This window comes from Arachis hypogaea, chromosome 17, assembly GCF_003086295.3.
Source record: "Arachis hypogaea cultivar Tifrunner chromosome 17, arahy.Tifrunner.gnm2.J5K5, whole genome shotgun sequence".
NCBI lineage: Eukaryota > Viridiplantae > Streptophyta > Magnoliopsida > Fabales > Fabaceae > Arachis > Arachis hypogaea.
The window spans coordinates 12,146,237-12,164,088 of record NC_092052.1 but is presented as its reverse complement, the minus strand read 5'-3'; the positions used below and the strand labels follow the sequence as shown (position 1 = coordinate 12,164,088).

The window sequence follows — 17,852 nt, the reverse complement described above, 5'->3', positions numbered from 1 at the left end:
AGAACCGACAGATGATTAGCCGTGCGATGACAGCGCATTTGAAATGTTTTCACTGAGAGGATGGGAAGTAGCCATTGACAACGGTGATGCCCAACATAAAGCTTGCCATGGAAGGAGCCTTGCGTGCATGAAGAAGAAGATAGTAGGAAAGCAGAGATTCAGAAGACAAAGCATCTCCAAAGCCTCAACATGTTCTTCATTACTGCATAACAAGTATTTATTTCATGTTCTTTTACTTTTTACAATTAAATCTGAGAATTATTGATATCCTGACTAAGAGTTACAAGATAACCATAGCTTGCTTCAAGCCGACAATCTCCGTGGGATCGACCCTTACTCATATAAGGTATTACTTGGACGACCCGGTGCACTTGCTGGTTAGTTGTGCAGAGTTGCAAAAGTGTGATTGTAATTTCGTGCACCATTCACACAATCCCAAAATTTTCGTCCAGGATTCTCAGGCATTGAAGAAGCTTTTAGCACTGATCTATCACCGCACAAGCAAGTGGTCTTCTCCTTCGAGCCTGGTTATTGCCGCAGGATGATTGAGAAGACTGGGATGCCATTAAATCTCGAAGATGACATTTAATTTCTGCTTCAAAACGCGATAGATTTGGGGGCAATGGAAGGGACGAAGTGTTTAGGGTAGGATTTTGCCATTTTTTACATTTAATTTATAATTCTTTTCATCCAAATGATTATCTTCACTGAGTGCCACGTTAAACGTTCCACGTCTCACCTCCGTTAAATGTAATTGAGGAATTTGACGGTGGGATTAGACTGGTGCCTTTTTGGGACAAAATTGGGACAATTTAAATGTTAGGGACCAAAATAGGATTCACCCCAAATGTTGGGACCAAAACAGTACTTTACCCTATAAACTATAACAAGTCAAAAGTCACAACTCATAACACAAATTCACTGCTCAACTCACAAATCAAAACACAAATTCACAACTCACAAGTTTATACGACATTAAAATAAATTCAAGTAGTAAATAAAACAACTAAACTACTACAATGAACAACTAATTAACTCAAGTCTGAACAAGTCATTTAATAATCATCATATTCTTCATCTATTGAAAAATCTTCATCAGTTTCACAAACTTCCATATTACCATCTTCATTATCAGGAGTGGGAGGAGGAGGTCCTTGGAGAAGGTTCACTTGACGCTATTTCTGTTAAAAAGAAGGTATAACAACAAAAATACAACAATTGAATTCAATGCAATAGCAAAATTTTAACATTGCAATTCGGAAAAAAAAAATTCAAAACAACAAAAATTTATCAATTGAGCTCAAGGCCACAACAATTCAGTTTAGAAAAAATTCAACAACGAAAATTCAATCATTCAGACCATATATACAAGCTTGGTTGTTGTGGATTACCGAATTAAACAAATCTCCATATATACAAGCTTTTTGGCCACTGTTCTCATTTGGTGAAAGTCACCAAAATGTATAACAGTTGCCACTAAGCTAATATATATTTATTTAGCAGTGGATCTGTCACATTCAAAGATTAAGGATTTAAGCCTAGCTTTGGAAAAATAATTAAAAAAATACTCAACAACATCAATAACAAACATTAAAATCAAAACAATCAAAATAAATAATCAAGTACCATCATCAAACCACTAACAATATTAATCGCATAAGCCATCCCTATTGATCATAGGGTACCTAATTGGATAATCACATTCATATCAGACTTTATTTCTCATGTCCCCAAGTCATTGTATAAAAGAATAAAAGTTTACATCTCTTTTCATGCTTTTCATATAGTAAAGCAAAATTTAATCTGTCTAAAATAGGATATACAAGAGTAAAATTCAACTAAATTAATTCAGTTCAATTTGGCAAAGAAGATTCAATAATCATTTTAAATTTTAATAATCCAATACTCAGCAGAATCATCATTCTTATATTCATACATCAAATAACAAAATAAAGAAGAAAGTAACATAGAACAAGTGTACAACAAATTCATTGAACAATATTGAAGTACTTAATAGAGAAAATAAAAGGAGGAGGGAACTGAAGTCACAATCAGAGGGAGAAAGAGGAGGTCTTACTTGAATTGGAGGCAAAGCGGAGGTCCCACAAAGTCACAGTCTCACCCAGTCACGTTGTCCAACCACCACAGTCCAGTTCGACAACATCCACAGAAGGCAACCCTCATAGGTCACAGCAACACTCCGAACAAAAATCAAGAACAAACTAAAAATCATAACAAAAATTAGAATAAACAAAAAAAAGAACAAAATCAGAACAAACCCTAAAATTTAATAAAAATAGAACCAAACCAAAATAAAATAAGAACATAGGCGTGCACCATAAATTAGGGTTTAGGGTTAGGGTTCAAAAAAGGGTTAGAAATTGTGTAATTAAAATGAAGTAAAAAGGGGTATGGAATAGAAAAAAGGGATGATGGCAACCTACCTGGAGGAGGAAGGAAAGACACAGGTCGGTAATTAAGGGAGCAACGACGGTACCAGTAGTGGCGGGAGGACAAAAACGGCGGCGACAGAGCAACCAACGCGTCGCAAGGAGCACCTAATCGAGTTCATGCAGTCTTTGGACGCAGTTGGTAGTGGCCGACGTTGGCGAAGGGGTTGCCGGAGGTGGTTTGGGGGAGAGAGAGAGAGGAGAAGGTTAGAGAGAGAGTAGTTTGAAAATGAGGTGGAAGAGGGTTCGCAGTTCGAATTTAGGGCAAGATTACCATCCGATTTACCGGCGGAAAAATCCAACAGTAAATCCCATGGTAATCTCGGCGCCAATTTTTCTTGTTTTTCCTCTCTAATTATTACTGGTGAATTTACCGTCGAAAAATCAAATCCGACGATAACCTTTTTATCCGACGAATTTATTGTCAAATCTCCCAATAAACTCGCCGCTAACGTCTGACGCTAAATTCGACTGTAAATCTGACGGTATTCAGCGTTTTTCTTGTAGTGAATGCCGCCGAATTATTCTGACGCTAACAAAAATGTCCCCAACTTTTGTTATCAACAAAACACCCTTAAATTATTTAAAAACGTGCCAAAACTGCATATCCATGAAAACAGGTGGTCCGTTAACATTTTGGTCTAATGTGGCAAACAAGAACCACCCTATTCTGTTCTCTCATACTTCCTCTCACTCTCGTACCCTTTAACTTAGTCACTCCCAAGCACCTTTGTCTATCGTGAGAGCCACCGTCGAACCACCACTACTGCAACTCCATCCCCTCTATTCTCTCCATATCTTCATCTCTAACTTCATCTCACTCTCCCTCGCTCGCTTTTCTTCTCTCACCTCCTCACCATCAACACCTACTGTCCTCTTCAAAATCACAAAGTAGGAAAAAAGAGAAAATTAAAATTGCTTAAAAGTAGTAACTAACAAATTAATTCATCTAGAATTATTTTAACAATAGTAAAATGAAAAATAGATCAAATTGAAGAATAGACCATATACAACTTTAAATTTTATATTGTTCAATATCTCAGAGAAGAGAGGGAGATGATAAGCATCGGAATTGATCTTCAGATAAACTTTTCTTCTTTTGAATTGAACTTTCTTTCCAAAACCTAATTGAACTTTATCAATTGAAACATACCCAAATTAAAAAGGAAAAAACCTAATTTAAATTCTAATTTTCATTAAAATGATAATTCATTATCAACTGTATCATTAATCAGTAATTACTTATAAACTGAATAAAAAAATTATACAACAAGAACAACTAAAAGAATGAATACTTAGGTATAAAGCAGAAGTAAAAATGGTGGTGGACTATTAACAAGAAAGGAGTAGCGCGAGCGAGGACCACTGGCAAGAGAGGAGCAGTGTGAGCGAGGACAGCTAGCCAGGGAAGGGCAACACAATCCAGGACCTACTGAGAAGGAAGAGTAGTATGAGTAAGGACCATTGGCCAAAGAGAGAAAGCAGTAAGAAGGTGAATCCTCAAGTAGGAAATGGTTGTTTCTTTTCAACGCAATCTCTGCTAAGGCTTCGGAATAAATGCGGCAAATGGTGGTGTTTCGTCAACTTTGCTATTTTTGGCATTGTTGAGAGAAGGAGAGCGCGATAGAGGAAGTGAGAGAAGAAGAGAGAAAAAGTGAGTAAGAGAAAGTGAGAGAAGAAGAAAGGTAGAGGATAGGGAGGGAGATAGAGTTACAGCAGTGGTGGTTTGCCGGCAGCTGCGAGTGCTGCAGATGGTGAATGGGTTAGAGGGTGACTCCGTGAGAGTGAGACCGTGAGAGGAAATGTGAGAGAACATAAAGGGGTGAGAAGAAATTGGCGTAAAATTTTTAAATTTTTGAATTTGCTGCAGATGGTATCATGTTAGCTTTTTTGGTTTGTCCCATATACTATTCTGTTTACCCTATTAGACCAAAATGTTAACAGATCACCATTGTTTTTACGGATGTGCAGTTTTGACACATTTTTAAATTATTTAAGAATATTTTTGTTAATAACAAAAATCAAGGACATTTTTGTTGGCACGAAAATATTTTGAGGACATTCTTGGTAGTTAATCCTTTAATATATATTTACTTTAGTGGCTAATTTTAGTATACACGTAATATAATTGATTAAATAATTATGTTACGTGTATTTCTAAAATTAGTTATTTTTATAGAATATATAGTAAAATATAAAATATAAATAAATATGTATAAATACCATATATATTTTAATTATAAATTTTAATATTTAATTTTTTTAAAAAATAAGTTATAATAAAAAATTAATTAATATTAACTAATTAAAAATTAACTCTTTATTCTTATCCATATTTTTTTTTTCATTCATATTTTCGGAATGTAAGAAAAATCGGAACAAGTGAAATCTTTTAATTTCTTGACTACTTTGTCTTTCTACACTGCAGGGCAAAAATTTTTCCTTTACAATTCGTATACCTTAATTACAGTTTGCATAACCTTTAATTTAGATGACAAAACACCAAATAACTCTCAATTTATATGTTTTATGTTTAACGTTTTAAAAAAAACTTCAGCAAAAACAATTCTAATAGATGAAAATGATGGGGAAAAAGAAAAGGAATGGGGGGTTGCTTCTAAAAGATGAAAAAATGATGAAAGGAAAAAAATCAGTCCGTGGCTTCTACTCTGCATGCCATTACAACACAATTGCTGTTGAATGACACTTTTTATAAACAAGTGTCATAATATTTTGTGTCATGATATATGCTTATCTTCAACACGTATTTTACTGCAGTCTTAGGAATTTTTCTTTCGACAAATTAAATCACACAGGTTGTAGAAACTTGTAGAAACCAAACTGTCTCCAATGATCCCTACCTCAAAATGGAGTAGGTAATCTTTTTCTTTTAGTATATATAGTAAAATTTATCTTGATACATCTAATTAAATGAGAAGACAAATTAAATAAGTTACTATTTTCAGGATGATGAATGTAATAATCATTAAAAAAAACCACTAATCTTAATAAAATAGAATAAAATTTTAACTGTAGCTTTGTTAGCTTTGTTTTGCTTTGGACCAATAAAGTAAATGACAGTTTTTAAATCATTCGATTAATAACTAATGAAACGGTCAAATTTTCAACGCCAACAATTTTTATCATCCACGTGTGATTGCCTCCGAAAGCATCAACACTCATAGGCATTGTAGGCATAATAAAACCCAGCTCATAGATAATTCCACAAAATACTAGACACTTCTTTTTATGACTATATATACACGACGCCTTCTCTCATTCTCCTCAGAATCACACACACAAACTCGCACAAGAAGAAAATCCTTCTGATTCTTAGTTTCGAAACCGAAATCCAGCATGTCTATGATCCCAAGCGTGTTCGGTGGAAGACGTAGCAACATCTTCGACCCATTCTCTTTGGACGTATGGGACCCCTTCCAGGACATTTTCTCGGTCGCTATGTCGGGTCCCAATGCGTCAGCGTCGGCACGTGAAGCCAGCGCCATAGCAAGCACCCGGGTGGACTGGAAGGAGACTCCGGAGGCGCACGTGTTCAATGTGGATCTTCCGGGGCTGAAGAAGGAAGAAGTGAAGGTGGAGGTTGAGGACGGGAGGGTGCTGCAGATAAGTGGTGAGAGGAGCAGGGAGCAGGAGCAGAAGGATGACAGGTGGCACCGCGTGGAGAGAAGTACGGGCAAGTTCGTTAGGAGGTTCAGGCTGCCCGAGAATGCTAATATGGATGAGATCAGGGCAGCTATGGAGAATGGCGTGCTGACCATAACTGTCCCTAAGGTTGAAGAGAAGAGGCCTGAAATCAAGTCTATTCAGATCTCTGGCTAAATCTTTGGTTCAATTAATATACAAATGTAAAGACAAAGCGTGTTGCGTTTTGTGTGTTTTGATTTTGAATGTAATGGATACGAAGGGGCCAGCGGTGGTTTGTAAGCCTTCGTTAATAAATGCTTTTGGTAATTTGTTACTCTATTAATACAAGAAAAAATTTAGCATGGGCAACTTTATTAAATTTTGGCTAGTATATAATTAATAAAAAAAATAAATCATTTGATGAAATCTTACACTAATTTTATATTATTAAAATTATTATTAATAATTATAAATCATAAAAGTTGTTAACCTTCTAACATTTTTCTTAATATAAATCATTTTCATTACACTTACAGTTAAACCCATAACTAGTCCATTAGATATGAGAAATTTTCAGTTTAATTCATTTGACACAAAATAGAAGGGAAAAAACCAGAGATGGTGAAATTGAATATCATAAACCATGCAGGGAGCACAAAGGTTTTATTCGAGGGATATTATTGAGTTTAATTTCGTGAATATATATATATAAATTCACACACAGAGCAAGTTAGGGAGCAAAGACTAAGCATTTGAATTCAATAGCAGAGAAGATGGTTATGGTTTGGAGTATCAGTCTTCATCATCAATAGGAATGGACCTGAGGGGCTCGACCTTGGGAACGGTGATAGTGAGAACGCCGTGTTTCATAGAGGCTCTGAGCTGGTCCACGCAGGCGTTCTGAGGTAGCTTGAAGGTGCGCTCGAACCTGCCGCTCCAGCGACCCACGTGGCGCCACGTGTCGGTGGTTCCTTCCCTGGCGTCGCGTGCCCGTTTGCCGTAGATTCTGACCGTCCATCCCTTGACGATCTCGACCCTGACTTCATCCCGGGAGAGGCCAGGCACGTCGGTTCTGAACACGTGGGCGGCAGGTGTCTCCTTCCAGTCCACGTCATCCGGAAAGAACACCGTCGTTAGGTTTAGGACACTTCCGGTGCTCCAAGCCATCGATCGCTTCAAACGCTCTCTTTCTGGTTCTTCGTGTGAGGTACTGCTTGAGAATAACGCTGGATAGTTCGTGATGATAATCGAGTGTGAGTGCGCGCGCAAAATGTAGGAGGAATATATATAAGAAGGAATTCCTCCACCTCTGTTTCTCCAAAGTTATTCTTCCACTTATGGAATAACTTTTCACTATTTTATTTTTAAATTCATGTAAGTACCCAAAACATAATTAGTGGATGGGGTGAGGCTTCTTTTATTTTATTCTTTTAGAATTTAATTTTCATACGAAAAGTTTTAAACATAATTATATATCATCACATTAGTTAAAACAATTAATTTTTAAATTCATTATTCAAAAATTAAACTATTGTTTTATCAAAAATGTTTTATTGCTTAAACAAAAATTACAATAAAGAGACAATAAATTCATTTTACAGCAGCTTACAATATCTACATAACAAAGTTAAAACATAAAGATTAATTATAATATAAAAATGTCATATAAAAATTCTCATTCTCTTATTAAATAAGTGATATACATTTTTTTATTATTTACTTTTTTTATTATCTATCATTTTTCTGCGTGTTTAGAATCATTAATGTTCTTTCTAAAATCAATTTTAGTTTCTTTCAAATTAAATCCTTAAAATTCCTCTATCACATTGTTATCCATTAAAATACAATTTTCTTGCAGAAATTATGAAGGTTAAATTTAAAAATTTTAACAATTTCTATTGCACAACTCCTATTTTACATATAAACTATTAGAAAACAAAAAATAAGATATAAACAAAAATTAAAAAATAAATTTTCAAAAATAATTATTAACTCGTCATATTAAAATCAATAAATAAATATACATATGAATATTAAATAAAAAATATTAAAATAATTAAAATCATGACCTATTAGTGTACATATGAGATAATTTGAAAAATACAATAAAATACATAGTTTAAAATTTGGTAATATTAATTATAGACATCATATGTATGAAATTATGAATATTATGAGTACAAAATTATGGATATTATTAATATGAAATTATCCATGTTATGCCTATGAATTTATGGATGTTATGAGTAAATTTATCAATTGAATAAATTAATTTAAGAATTTGACATTTTTTCAAATTCAATTTTGAAAAAATTTAAAAACATCTATGTTAATTTGATAGTTATTTATGCAATAACTAAAAAATAATATTTGTATGGATGTAATATCTAATAAACATAAATTTAATTTTTAGATGTTAATTGTATGTAATTATGGATGTTATGTATATAAACTTATGAATGTTATGTGTATGAACTTAGTTAGTATAGTATAATTATAGATGCACATAAAAAAAATCAAATCATTTATTACCATACCTCATCAAAGCTAGTGTGGTTTTTCATATTCTCGAAAATTGATTGACGGACAATAATCTCATTGAGTAAGTTTGCCTGTTGTTCAAATTATTCTTCAACTCCTTCTTGTAAATTTTTTTGGCCTATTTCAATTGTGTTTGTAATTGAAATAGAATTGTGATTTTTAGCTGTGGGGAATAAACAACATTCATTATCCAAATTAACAATGAAAAATCTATTAAACCAAGCTTTCACATTTGTCAAAGCTTGCAATAATAATAAATGAATTAAAGGAAATAAAAATCAATTACAATTAAAATCATTTAATGAATATTATTACCGTTTTTAATTGTTATTAGTCATGATTGTATTCTTAAATCTAAGATTTGAACCTCTCTCCAAAGATGCCATTCCTTCTGTGTCTATTTATTAAGCATGAGAGAGAGAATCATATGACATTATAATATTCAAATTATAAAAGAAAATATTAAATAGTAATTACAAGAATGTCTAATAGTTAGAAATATGATATTATAATTAATATAGTTAATAAATGAGACTGATAAGAATATGATAAGTAAATTAATAAGAGAAATAAAAAAGATTGAGAAATACCGTGAACAACCAAAAATAAAGAGATTGATAAGAGAGTGAGGAATATTATTAAGTTATATAAATGAAGTAAATTATAGAAAATTTTGGTTAATTATAACTGAAAATTTTTTATTACCAAACTTTTTCCATAACATTTATACATACTAGTATTTTACAATAGGAACGGCTGTATCTTAATGTTACCTTTGTCGTTGCTCCTGAAGGTTGAAGGCAAACCACAGCCATCAAATTCGAATTTATATTGCAGTGTGGCCCAGACGGAGTATATTTTTATTTTGACATGCTCACCCCACTAGCTAGCTGTTCTTCTATCCATGCAGGGCAGGGGTCGTGTCTTTCTTCAAAGAATTTTCAATTTTGTCCAATTCACAGCTCGTAACGAAAATCATCTCACTCGTGAAGGATCCAGAAGTGAGAAATCGCCCAATAACATTGACACAACGTATTACTTATGTATGTTACACCTAGGAGTCTAGGACAGCAGGACACCAGTGTTTTTGTAAGCACAATGCTTGATGTGTATCAAATGGTTAACATTGTATCAATACTAACAATTCAAGATTTTGTATTTAATTATTTAAACACCATTATTCTTGTTATTTTAATTTAGTCTTCTACTTAGTAGTAGTCTCGTAGAACATCGCTATCCTTTTTTTTTAATGAATCAAATATTAGAATTTTCTCTGGTAGATCTCTATTGGTTGTTGGCTTTTGTTTTTTATAAAAACAAGTTGAATATTAAGTCTAAATTTTCTATAAACCTATAAAATAATTCAGTGATTCATTTTAAATTTTAAATATCATTATTTATTATTGAGCTTTAAACCTAATGATTAGTGTTTATTATAAACTAAAATGAAAAATCCTTTGTGATATAAAATTTTTATGGTTAAAATCTAATCCCTATAAATACATGTTATAAGAGAAGATTCACACTTTTATCTAATTCTTTTCATGATTAACAAATTCATCATGTGCCACCTTTGAAAAGATTAGATAAAGTGTGTGTTTTCAAATGTCATTCGTACAAATATTATCCTCCAGTCACTTTGGCTCTTACCATAATCATAAACTACGTATATAGTTATCTGGTATTCTAACATCAAAATCTTGTAATAAAATAAAAGTCCTCACCAAGTGGAACATAAATTGATAAATCATTGTTTCTTTTATTAAGAACATATATACGGCTACCTGCATGTTATATCTAGCTATCTGAATGCGATTTTAAAGAATTAACGGCTCTTCCGAACCAATCTCAACTTTGTGATCAAATTATTGACATACTTGAGTCCAGCTCTCGCACATACACTAACATGTCACATGTCTCCTCAAGACCTCAACAAATTCGTATTTCGTAAATTATAAACACCTTTAGCTCAGATTCCAACTTTCTTAACCTGTAATTCCTCTTAAGCTAGTAGAATTTGTTAACCCCAATTGCGATTTGGCCATTTGGGAGAAATGCAGCAGTACGAACTAAGAAATCCACAACCAACCAAATTAAGAAACAGAAATCAACAAGGCAAAACGCACCAGAAAGTTTTACATTCACTCACACAGTAAGCATAATCCATCCTTATACACAAATCGACAATAGCATTCGAGTAAAACACAATTTGACAACAGAATTCTAGGGTTCTAACTACACGTCAGCCGGAGATCTGAACGGACCTGACATCAGCCTTCTTCCTGTTCTGAACCTTGGGAACGGTGACGGTGAGAACACCGTCTTCCATGGCGGCCTTGACCTGATCAACCATCGCATTCTCGGGGAGCCTGAAGCTTCTCTCGAACCTGCCGCTACTTCGCTCTACGCGGTGCCACGTGTCATTCCTCTCCTCGCTCTCGCGGTTCCTCTCACCGCTGATTCGGAGCACCCTATCGTCCTCGATCTCAACCTTCACCTCTTCCTTCTTCAAGCCAGGCACATCCGCCTTGAACACGTGAGCAGCAGGTGTCTCCTTCCAGTCAACATTGGCGCGCAAAAACGACGACGCTTCGGCAGGGAATAACTGCTGCTGGTGGTGGTGGCGGCGCAAGGGAAGGGGAGGGAACGGGAAGGTTTCGAATGGATCCCAGGCATCGAGAGAGGAGGGGTCGAATGGGGTGGGTCGGCGACCGAAGAAAGTGGGAATGAGAGACATTTTTGTTGTTTCAGACTTCAAAGTTAAGATCAGAGAAGAATGTGGATTCGCAGTGTGGTTGATGATGCGAAAGGGGAGGGGCCTTGTGTTTTTAGCGTGGTAAGAAAAGTCTTCACATTTCTAGAACGTTCTTTTCGCCTTATGTTTCTCGAAATTTCTAGATGTGCCCCTATACTTTCCATTTTTACGTTATTGCCTACGCCATACAAGTTGCAAGCCCAACAGGCCCAAATATTAATATTTTTTTACAAAATCAATACCAAAAACCAAAAAAAGAAAGAGAAAAGACGGTTTGACCCACATTTCTTCCCTAACTGATGAAATTCAGTATTCTAATAAATTGTTTAATAAAATAAGTAGGGGATACTGGACAACCAAAAAATAATAATAATAAGTACACAAACCAGGTTAGATTTAATATACATTTCTTCCAAGTAATTATATTCTTTTTCAAAAATATTATTTGTACACTAAAATCAGCCACTAAAATCAGCCACTAATGTATTTGTGTATAAATATATATGTGACTTAATTTATTTTCAATGTATTTTATACTGGTGGCTAACTTTAGTAGCTGATTTTAGTGTACATGTAGCATAACTCATTATTTTTACACTCAACTCTATTTAATATGCATTTACTATTTCTACATGAGTTTATCTATAAATAATCTATATAAAAAATGTTCGCATGAATACTGGATTTTATATAGCCTTTTGTTTTTAAGGTTTCCCTTAGATGAGAATAGAATAACTAATTAATTAATTAAGAAGTAAAAAGGAATTAAGTTACATAACTTCTATATATGTGTGCTGCTACAACTAGCCTAAAAACTTGACCAAGCAAGCACCATCATAATAGAAATGGGATGGTGTATTTACAAAAGGAACACAAGTAAATTTAATTTGCATTACAAGATGTGTCTCACTCTTGGATCATTACGTCCTCATCACTTTCACTTTCATCACTTGAATCATCCAAGTTAACAGCAGCTACCTTGGAAGCACTAATCTTAAAAGAAGCTTGTCGAATCTTAAATGGCAACTTATTAGCATTGTTATTATTATTGTTGCTTGTAGTAGAAGTAGTAGTAATGGTGGTAGCCACTTCCCCTGCTTTATGTTGTTCACCTCTCTTCAAATCACTAGGTGGCAAGAAACATTCCATGGACAAGCCTTTAATATTAAAATCCACTTCTTCAATTTTCCATGTCTCTTCCATTCTTGTCCTAGAAAAATCATTCGGCCCCTCGGCTCCGAACCTTGACAACGACACAGATGTCTTCCCGGCGTGCGCGATTTGGATGCCGTCCACGGCTCTGTAGTCTTGTATTAGGGACTCCATGTTGGTTTCCCAGAATACGGCCGCGTCGCCGGATTGGGATGACGGCGAGGACTTGAGTTTGAGCAAGTAGGAGTCTTGTAATTGAACAAGAAGGCCTGTTCTCTGGCTGAAATGGCCCCATAGTGTGTGTTGGATTATTTCTACATTGCTGCTGCTTCTTGCTTTAAGTGATGCTGACTCTGCTTCTAGTTTTAGTGTGAAACATTCTTCATTGTTCACTGTCTTCTCGCCAATGCATATTGAGTTGTTGAAAAGATTGGCAGTGGATCTTGGATCAATACCCTACTCAAAACCAATCAACGATTATAATTTAGTGATCTATAAACTTCAAACTTGTAGAGTATAAGAGATTCTTGCATAACTCATGTTTGGAATTAGATATATTCATAACAGAAGTAGGATTTATTTCTTTTATTTGAGATACATTTATTTGTTCATAGGTGTAGCCAATTTTTGTACGAGTGTGTTTGAAGTCAATTGGTAGACTTTTTATTTTGTTAATTTTGGATTTGGTTAACAAATGTCAGTGTTATTATTGAAAAAATTATATTAATAATAAATTTAACAAGAAAGAGGTTGTGGGTTCGAGTCTTCTATCTTTGGTAAAAAAAAAAAAAAACTAACATCTCTGATGATTAGTTCTCTTAAATAGTGTTACTAATTAAAAAAATATGAAAAATTTATATAAAGTTTAAATTTCTAATGTATTTTATTAAAACAAAAAGTTTAAAACTTTTACTAATAATAATTTTAACCATTTTAGTTAGATTTGATTTTTTTAAAAGTGATTTATGTTTTTTAATTTCTAGTTTCATAGAACTCTGGAGGTTAAAAATGCACTAAGAATTTCTCAATTCATAATCAAGATGTGGACATAGTGATGTGATGTGTATGCATTTGATATTAACAAGTAGAGTGGGCTGCCCTCAATTTTCTTTCATCTCTTTTGCCCCCATTTTTGTGGATCATGTATAAACGGAATTGAGGTTTTCAAATTAGCAAAACAACGAAAGAGTCTATAAAGTATAAAAGGTGGCATTTCTTTTATTAAGCTATGTGTGTATGTCAAACTTTAGCTATAACAGCCAAATACAAACCCACCAATTGAAGTTTAAATCCATTCACCTTTCGCTATTGTTAGGTGGAAAAAATGCCATTTCAAAAGAATGGAAACATAGTTGTCATGCACTATGCACAGTGACAATAGATATTGTTAACTTCACGCGATTACAGGTATATGAATTTGAGGAAAAAAAAAATTCCATCACTGAATTGACTTCATGCTTTTTAAGGAAGGAATTTCCTCCGATTAACTTATCTATTACATTGTTGACTTTTTTCACAAATTTATTTAATGTTGACCTTACTAGTTTTGTGAGGTTCAAAGGCTAATTTAAATTATTAAAAAAACAGTGAAACGTAATAAGCGTCCTTTTTTCTAATTCCTTTCCCTTTTGCTTCTTTTTTCATTCCTTTTGAAAATCGGAGCCATTGGTTGAGTAGGCTTCGGTAGTTAGGTAGTGTTTAGTTATGGATGCTGGCAACAACAACATGCAAACTTGCTTTCTTGTGTTATAGGAATTAAGAAACTAGATTTCTTATAAGAAAAAACAGAGAGAAAGAGAAGTGAGAACGCTTCATGTCACATATGGGAACACCTTCAATTCGGGTTTACATTTGAGGAAATCAGAATCATAAAATCAATTAAAGCAAAACAACGAAATAAAGCAACACTAATTAATGTAAGCACATGGTATAGTGGCCCCTCAACTTCTCATTTGAAAGATACTATAAAACTTAGATAAAGAGATAAGGATTTTTCCAACATATAAAAAATTACTTGAATCCAAATTATGTACGTATATAGACACAATTTTTTTTTTTTTAAAAAAGGACAAAAAAAATATGCACGTATTATAATTGAACCTTTACTCTAAAATTTATGAATTTCTAGCAATATTCAATCATGTCATGTGTAAAAATATATAAAATAACATATATAAATAGTGAATATTTACGTACAATCGTATTTATGTAAAATTTATAGTTAAAAATTGATAAATGATAATTTAGTCAAATTTGTTAATTAAATTATTTAATAATTTTTAAATATTAACTTTACATAAAAATAATTACTCCACGTAAATTTTCACTTTTCACCTATATAAATATACATAAATACATAATAATTAATTTAATGATTAATTTTTTTGTGTACAAATAATATTTTTAAAAAAATCAACTAATCAAATATCAAACATGTTCTCTGTGGCTATCCTTTAAGTGAACAAAAAAAAAATTAAATAGAGTAAATTATTCATTTAATTTTGTAGAATTTCTAACTAATTTAGATTGATCGAGCTCACTGGTCGCTTAAATAAGTGTCTCTCACCAAAATTTCTCAAAGTAAAAAAGAGATTATTAAAAGAAATTCACCAACCTGAATTAAACGCCTAAGTGGTCGTGGGGGCCCTCTAGAGGCATGAGAATGATGCCAAGGTGTTTGCCTCCAAGCAACTTTTCCATCACTGCCGGCACTTATCTTGTAACCGGAAACCACCAGCTCCAAGCACCACAACTCCGGCTTCTTCTGCCACACCACAAACCCTCCCATCTCCCCCGCCGCCGCAGCCACCTCCTTTGTCGTCCTCTTCTTTTTCTTTTTCTTCTTCATAACACCTTCTTCCCCTCCCCAGAACTCCGAGCTCCCTACCCTCACCTGACCCATTGCATACATGCTTTCTACCGAGTTTAAAGCTCTTTCTCCTCCCACTGCTGCCACGTACTGCTTTACAATATATTTCGCCATTGAACCCTCCTTCATAACCAACCACATAAAATTAGTACAACACTTTTAGCCAAGTGTCACAAAAATTTCACCTACTACTTCTGTTTTTAAAATTTCATCTTGTCCTTGTTTGTTTGTCCAGGATTAGAGTTTAATTTTGCTGTGTGTATGTAAAGCGTTTTACATAACCGTTGAATCAAATATGCATCTGTTTTTTTAGATTTCTATTCACACTATAAATATAAAAAGTAATTACTTTTTTAATAACGTGACATTACGTAATTGGATACAGAAAAGTAAAACTTCGCGGAGTTTGTAGGGTATGGACATTTCTTACAATGTTATTATGGTGTTTGATGTTGCAGGAGATGATGGGTTGGTTGTTGTTGTGAGAGCTTATAGGGAAGGGGAGTAATGGTGCTCCAATAACACCCAACAATAGTTGGATCTCTGTAGTTTTGCCTCCGAATACTGATGATGTGGGTTCAGCGTTTGGCTTCATCCATGACTTCATGTTCTGCCATGCCCTGTTCTTGCTGCTGAAAATCTCTTCTGGAATTGGGACTTCAAGCACAGTTTCAAGCCCATCCTCTCGATCAAGATTCCGACACAACTTCTTCATAATTCAATTCAAAGAGAGAAGACCAGAGAAGGAAAAGAAGAAGAGAGTATTTGAGTATCAAACAATAATGGTGGACCTATTTCATTTTTGGGTCTATCAAGTCGTGTTTGCACGCCACTCTTACACACTATATAAGCTTTAATGCTACTTAATTTAACTTAACGCTTTCATTTTATTTATTTATTATTTTCGGTGAACTTTAATTTCTTCATTCTAATTTCTACCTTAGAATTAATTCTTCATGGCGGCTTCCAAATATATTTAATTCGAGAAATCATTTTTTATATATACTAAAATCAGTCATCAAAATTATGAATTATAACGAAAATTTAAGTACAGTTAATTTCACATGAAATTGATAGTTAAGTGTCGTTAAATAATTTGATAAGTTTGACTAACTTATCATCTAACGGCTCTCAACTATCACTTTTATATGAAGTTAACTGCACCTGATCGATATGTTAAAATATAAATATACATTGTTAACACATGTATTTATAAATAGTATTTTTGTTATTTTTTATATGTAAATTTTAACTTTCATTACTAAAGGGAGCATGTTGGGTTGTTTGGTTTTAATTGCAAAGGTTATTAATTATTATATTATACGGTTGTTTTATGTCACTTCTCTTAAAATATAATTACTACTACTCTATATGATTCTTATCTTAATAAATTTCCCTTGGTAGAAATAGGAGGAGGCCAAATAGAATGAAATAAAAGTCATGGAGTAGATAAAGTGAGATTAGCAAGCTAAGGTAGTTAATTATTCGTCATTCTAGTAGAATTAATATGGTTATCTACTCCACTCTACCTTCAAATTTAGACAGCTTAAGAGTAACGGAGACTCATGATTTAAAATAAATAAATCAGTGTCACAATTATCACAATCATATGTAATAATTGTTTTTTAATTAATATGAAATTAACGTAGTAATAATAGTTTGGCACTGAATATATAGACTACTTATGAATTGATAGTAGAAAAAATTTAAAGAATCAGCATTTTTATTAAAATAATTAATATTTAACTAACCAAAAAAAAAAAAAAAAGTATCATATTATTAAATATAATTTTAAACTATTAAAAATATTAATATTAATAATAATTAATTAATAACTACAAATCACAAAATCTACTGAACTTAGAACTCCTCTTTTCAATCTAATGAAAGAATTTGATCAAGATTTGGAAAACGTAGATTCCAAGGTTGAAATCAACAAAAGAGGAAGATAAAAATTCATGAATGTGTTGCAATTTATGAAAAGGGATTAAAGAAGACCTAATTAAAGAGGGTGGTTTACCGTACCCCACAATTCAAACGTTGCTTCCTTATACAATAGCAAATCCTTTTATAAAAACTTTATCTTTAACGCCATAATTACTAACTAGTTTAAAGAATGTGATCATACTCATGAAAGATACCCTACAGTTTAACCTAGGAAAATATCGGCGACATGATTAATAGTGGCCCAACCATATAAGATGAGCGATAATGTTAAGGAAAAAATAACTCAAAATTATTTTATTTAATTTGATATTTTTAGTTTTATGTATATAATAATATTTATAATTAGATATTTACAAAAATTAATATTATCTAATTATTCTAACAATGATTAATGCAAAAAAGTGTAACTGAATTCAAAATAAGATAATTTTGTACTAATTTTCATTTGCCTTCCAAATATTTTTGGATACGGAATATTGGTTTTATTTTTGAC

General features: G+C 33.0%; 4 protein-coding genes across 4 annotated transcripts; 1 reads left to right on the top strand and 3 right to left on the bottom strand.

Annotated features, from left to right (window-relative positions):
- The first annotated feature begins 5,535 nt into the window (after window positions 1-5,535).
- LOC112765161 (18.2 kDa class I heat shock protein) lies at window positions 5,536-6,457 on the top strand. The gene has a single exon (XM_025811040.2). The coding sequence runs from the start codon at window positions 5,808-5,810 to the stop codon at window positions 6,288-6,290; it is 483 nt and encodes a 160-aa protein (XP_025666825.1). The 5' UTR covers window positions 5,536-5,807; the 3' UTR covers window positions 6,291-6,457.
- Window positions 6,458-6,887: 430 nt separating this feature from the next.
- LOC112762818 (18.3 kDa class I heat shock protein) lies at window positions 6,888-7,262 on the bottom strand. The gene has a single exon (XM_025808652.1). The coding sequence runs from the start codon at window positions 7,260-7,262 to the stop codon at window positions 6,888-6,890; it is 375 nt and encodes a 124-aa protein (XP_025664437.1).
- A 3,481-nt stretch (window positions 7,263-10,743) lies between these two features.
- Window positions 10,744-11,518, bottom strand: LOC112764191 (17.3 kDa class I heat shock protein). The gene has a single exon (XM_025809731.3). It carries the CDS (start codon window positions 11,371-11,373, stop codon window positions 10,879-10,881), a length of 495 nt encoding a protein of 164 aa, XP_025665516.1. The 5' UTR covers window positions 11,374-11,518; the 3' UTR covers window positions 10,744-10,878.
- Window positions 11,519-12,118: 600 nt separating this feature from the next.
- Window positions 12,119-16,286, bottom strand: LOC112764190 (uncharacterized). Its single transcript, XM_025809730.3, has 3 exons — window positions 15,843-16,286; window positions 15,158-15,535; window positions 12,119-12,999 (listed from the first exon to the last, which is right to left on the bottom strand). The coding sequence occupies exons 1-3, from the start codon at window positions 16,125-16,127 to the stop codon at window positions 12,298-12,300; spliced, it is 1,365 nt and encodes a 454-aa protein (XP_025665515.1). The 5' UTR covers window positions 16,128-16,286; the 3' UTR covers window positions 12,119-12,297.
- Window positions 16,287-17,852: the final 1,566 nt, after the last annotated feature.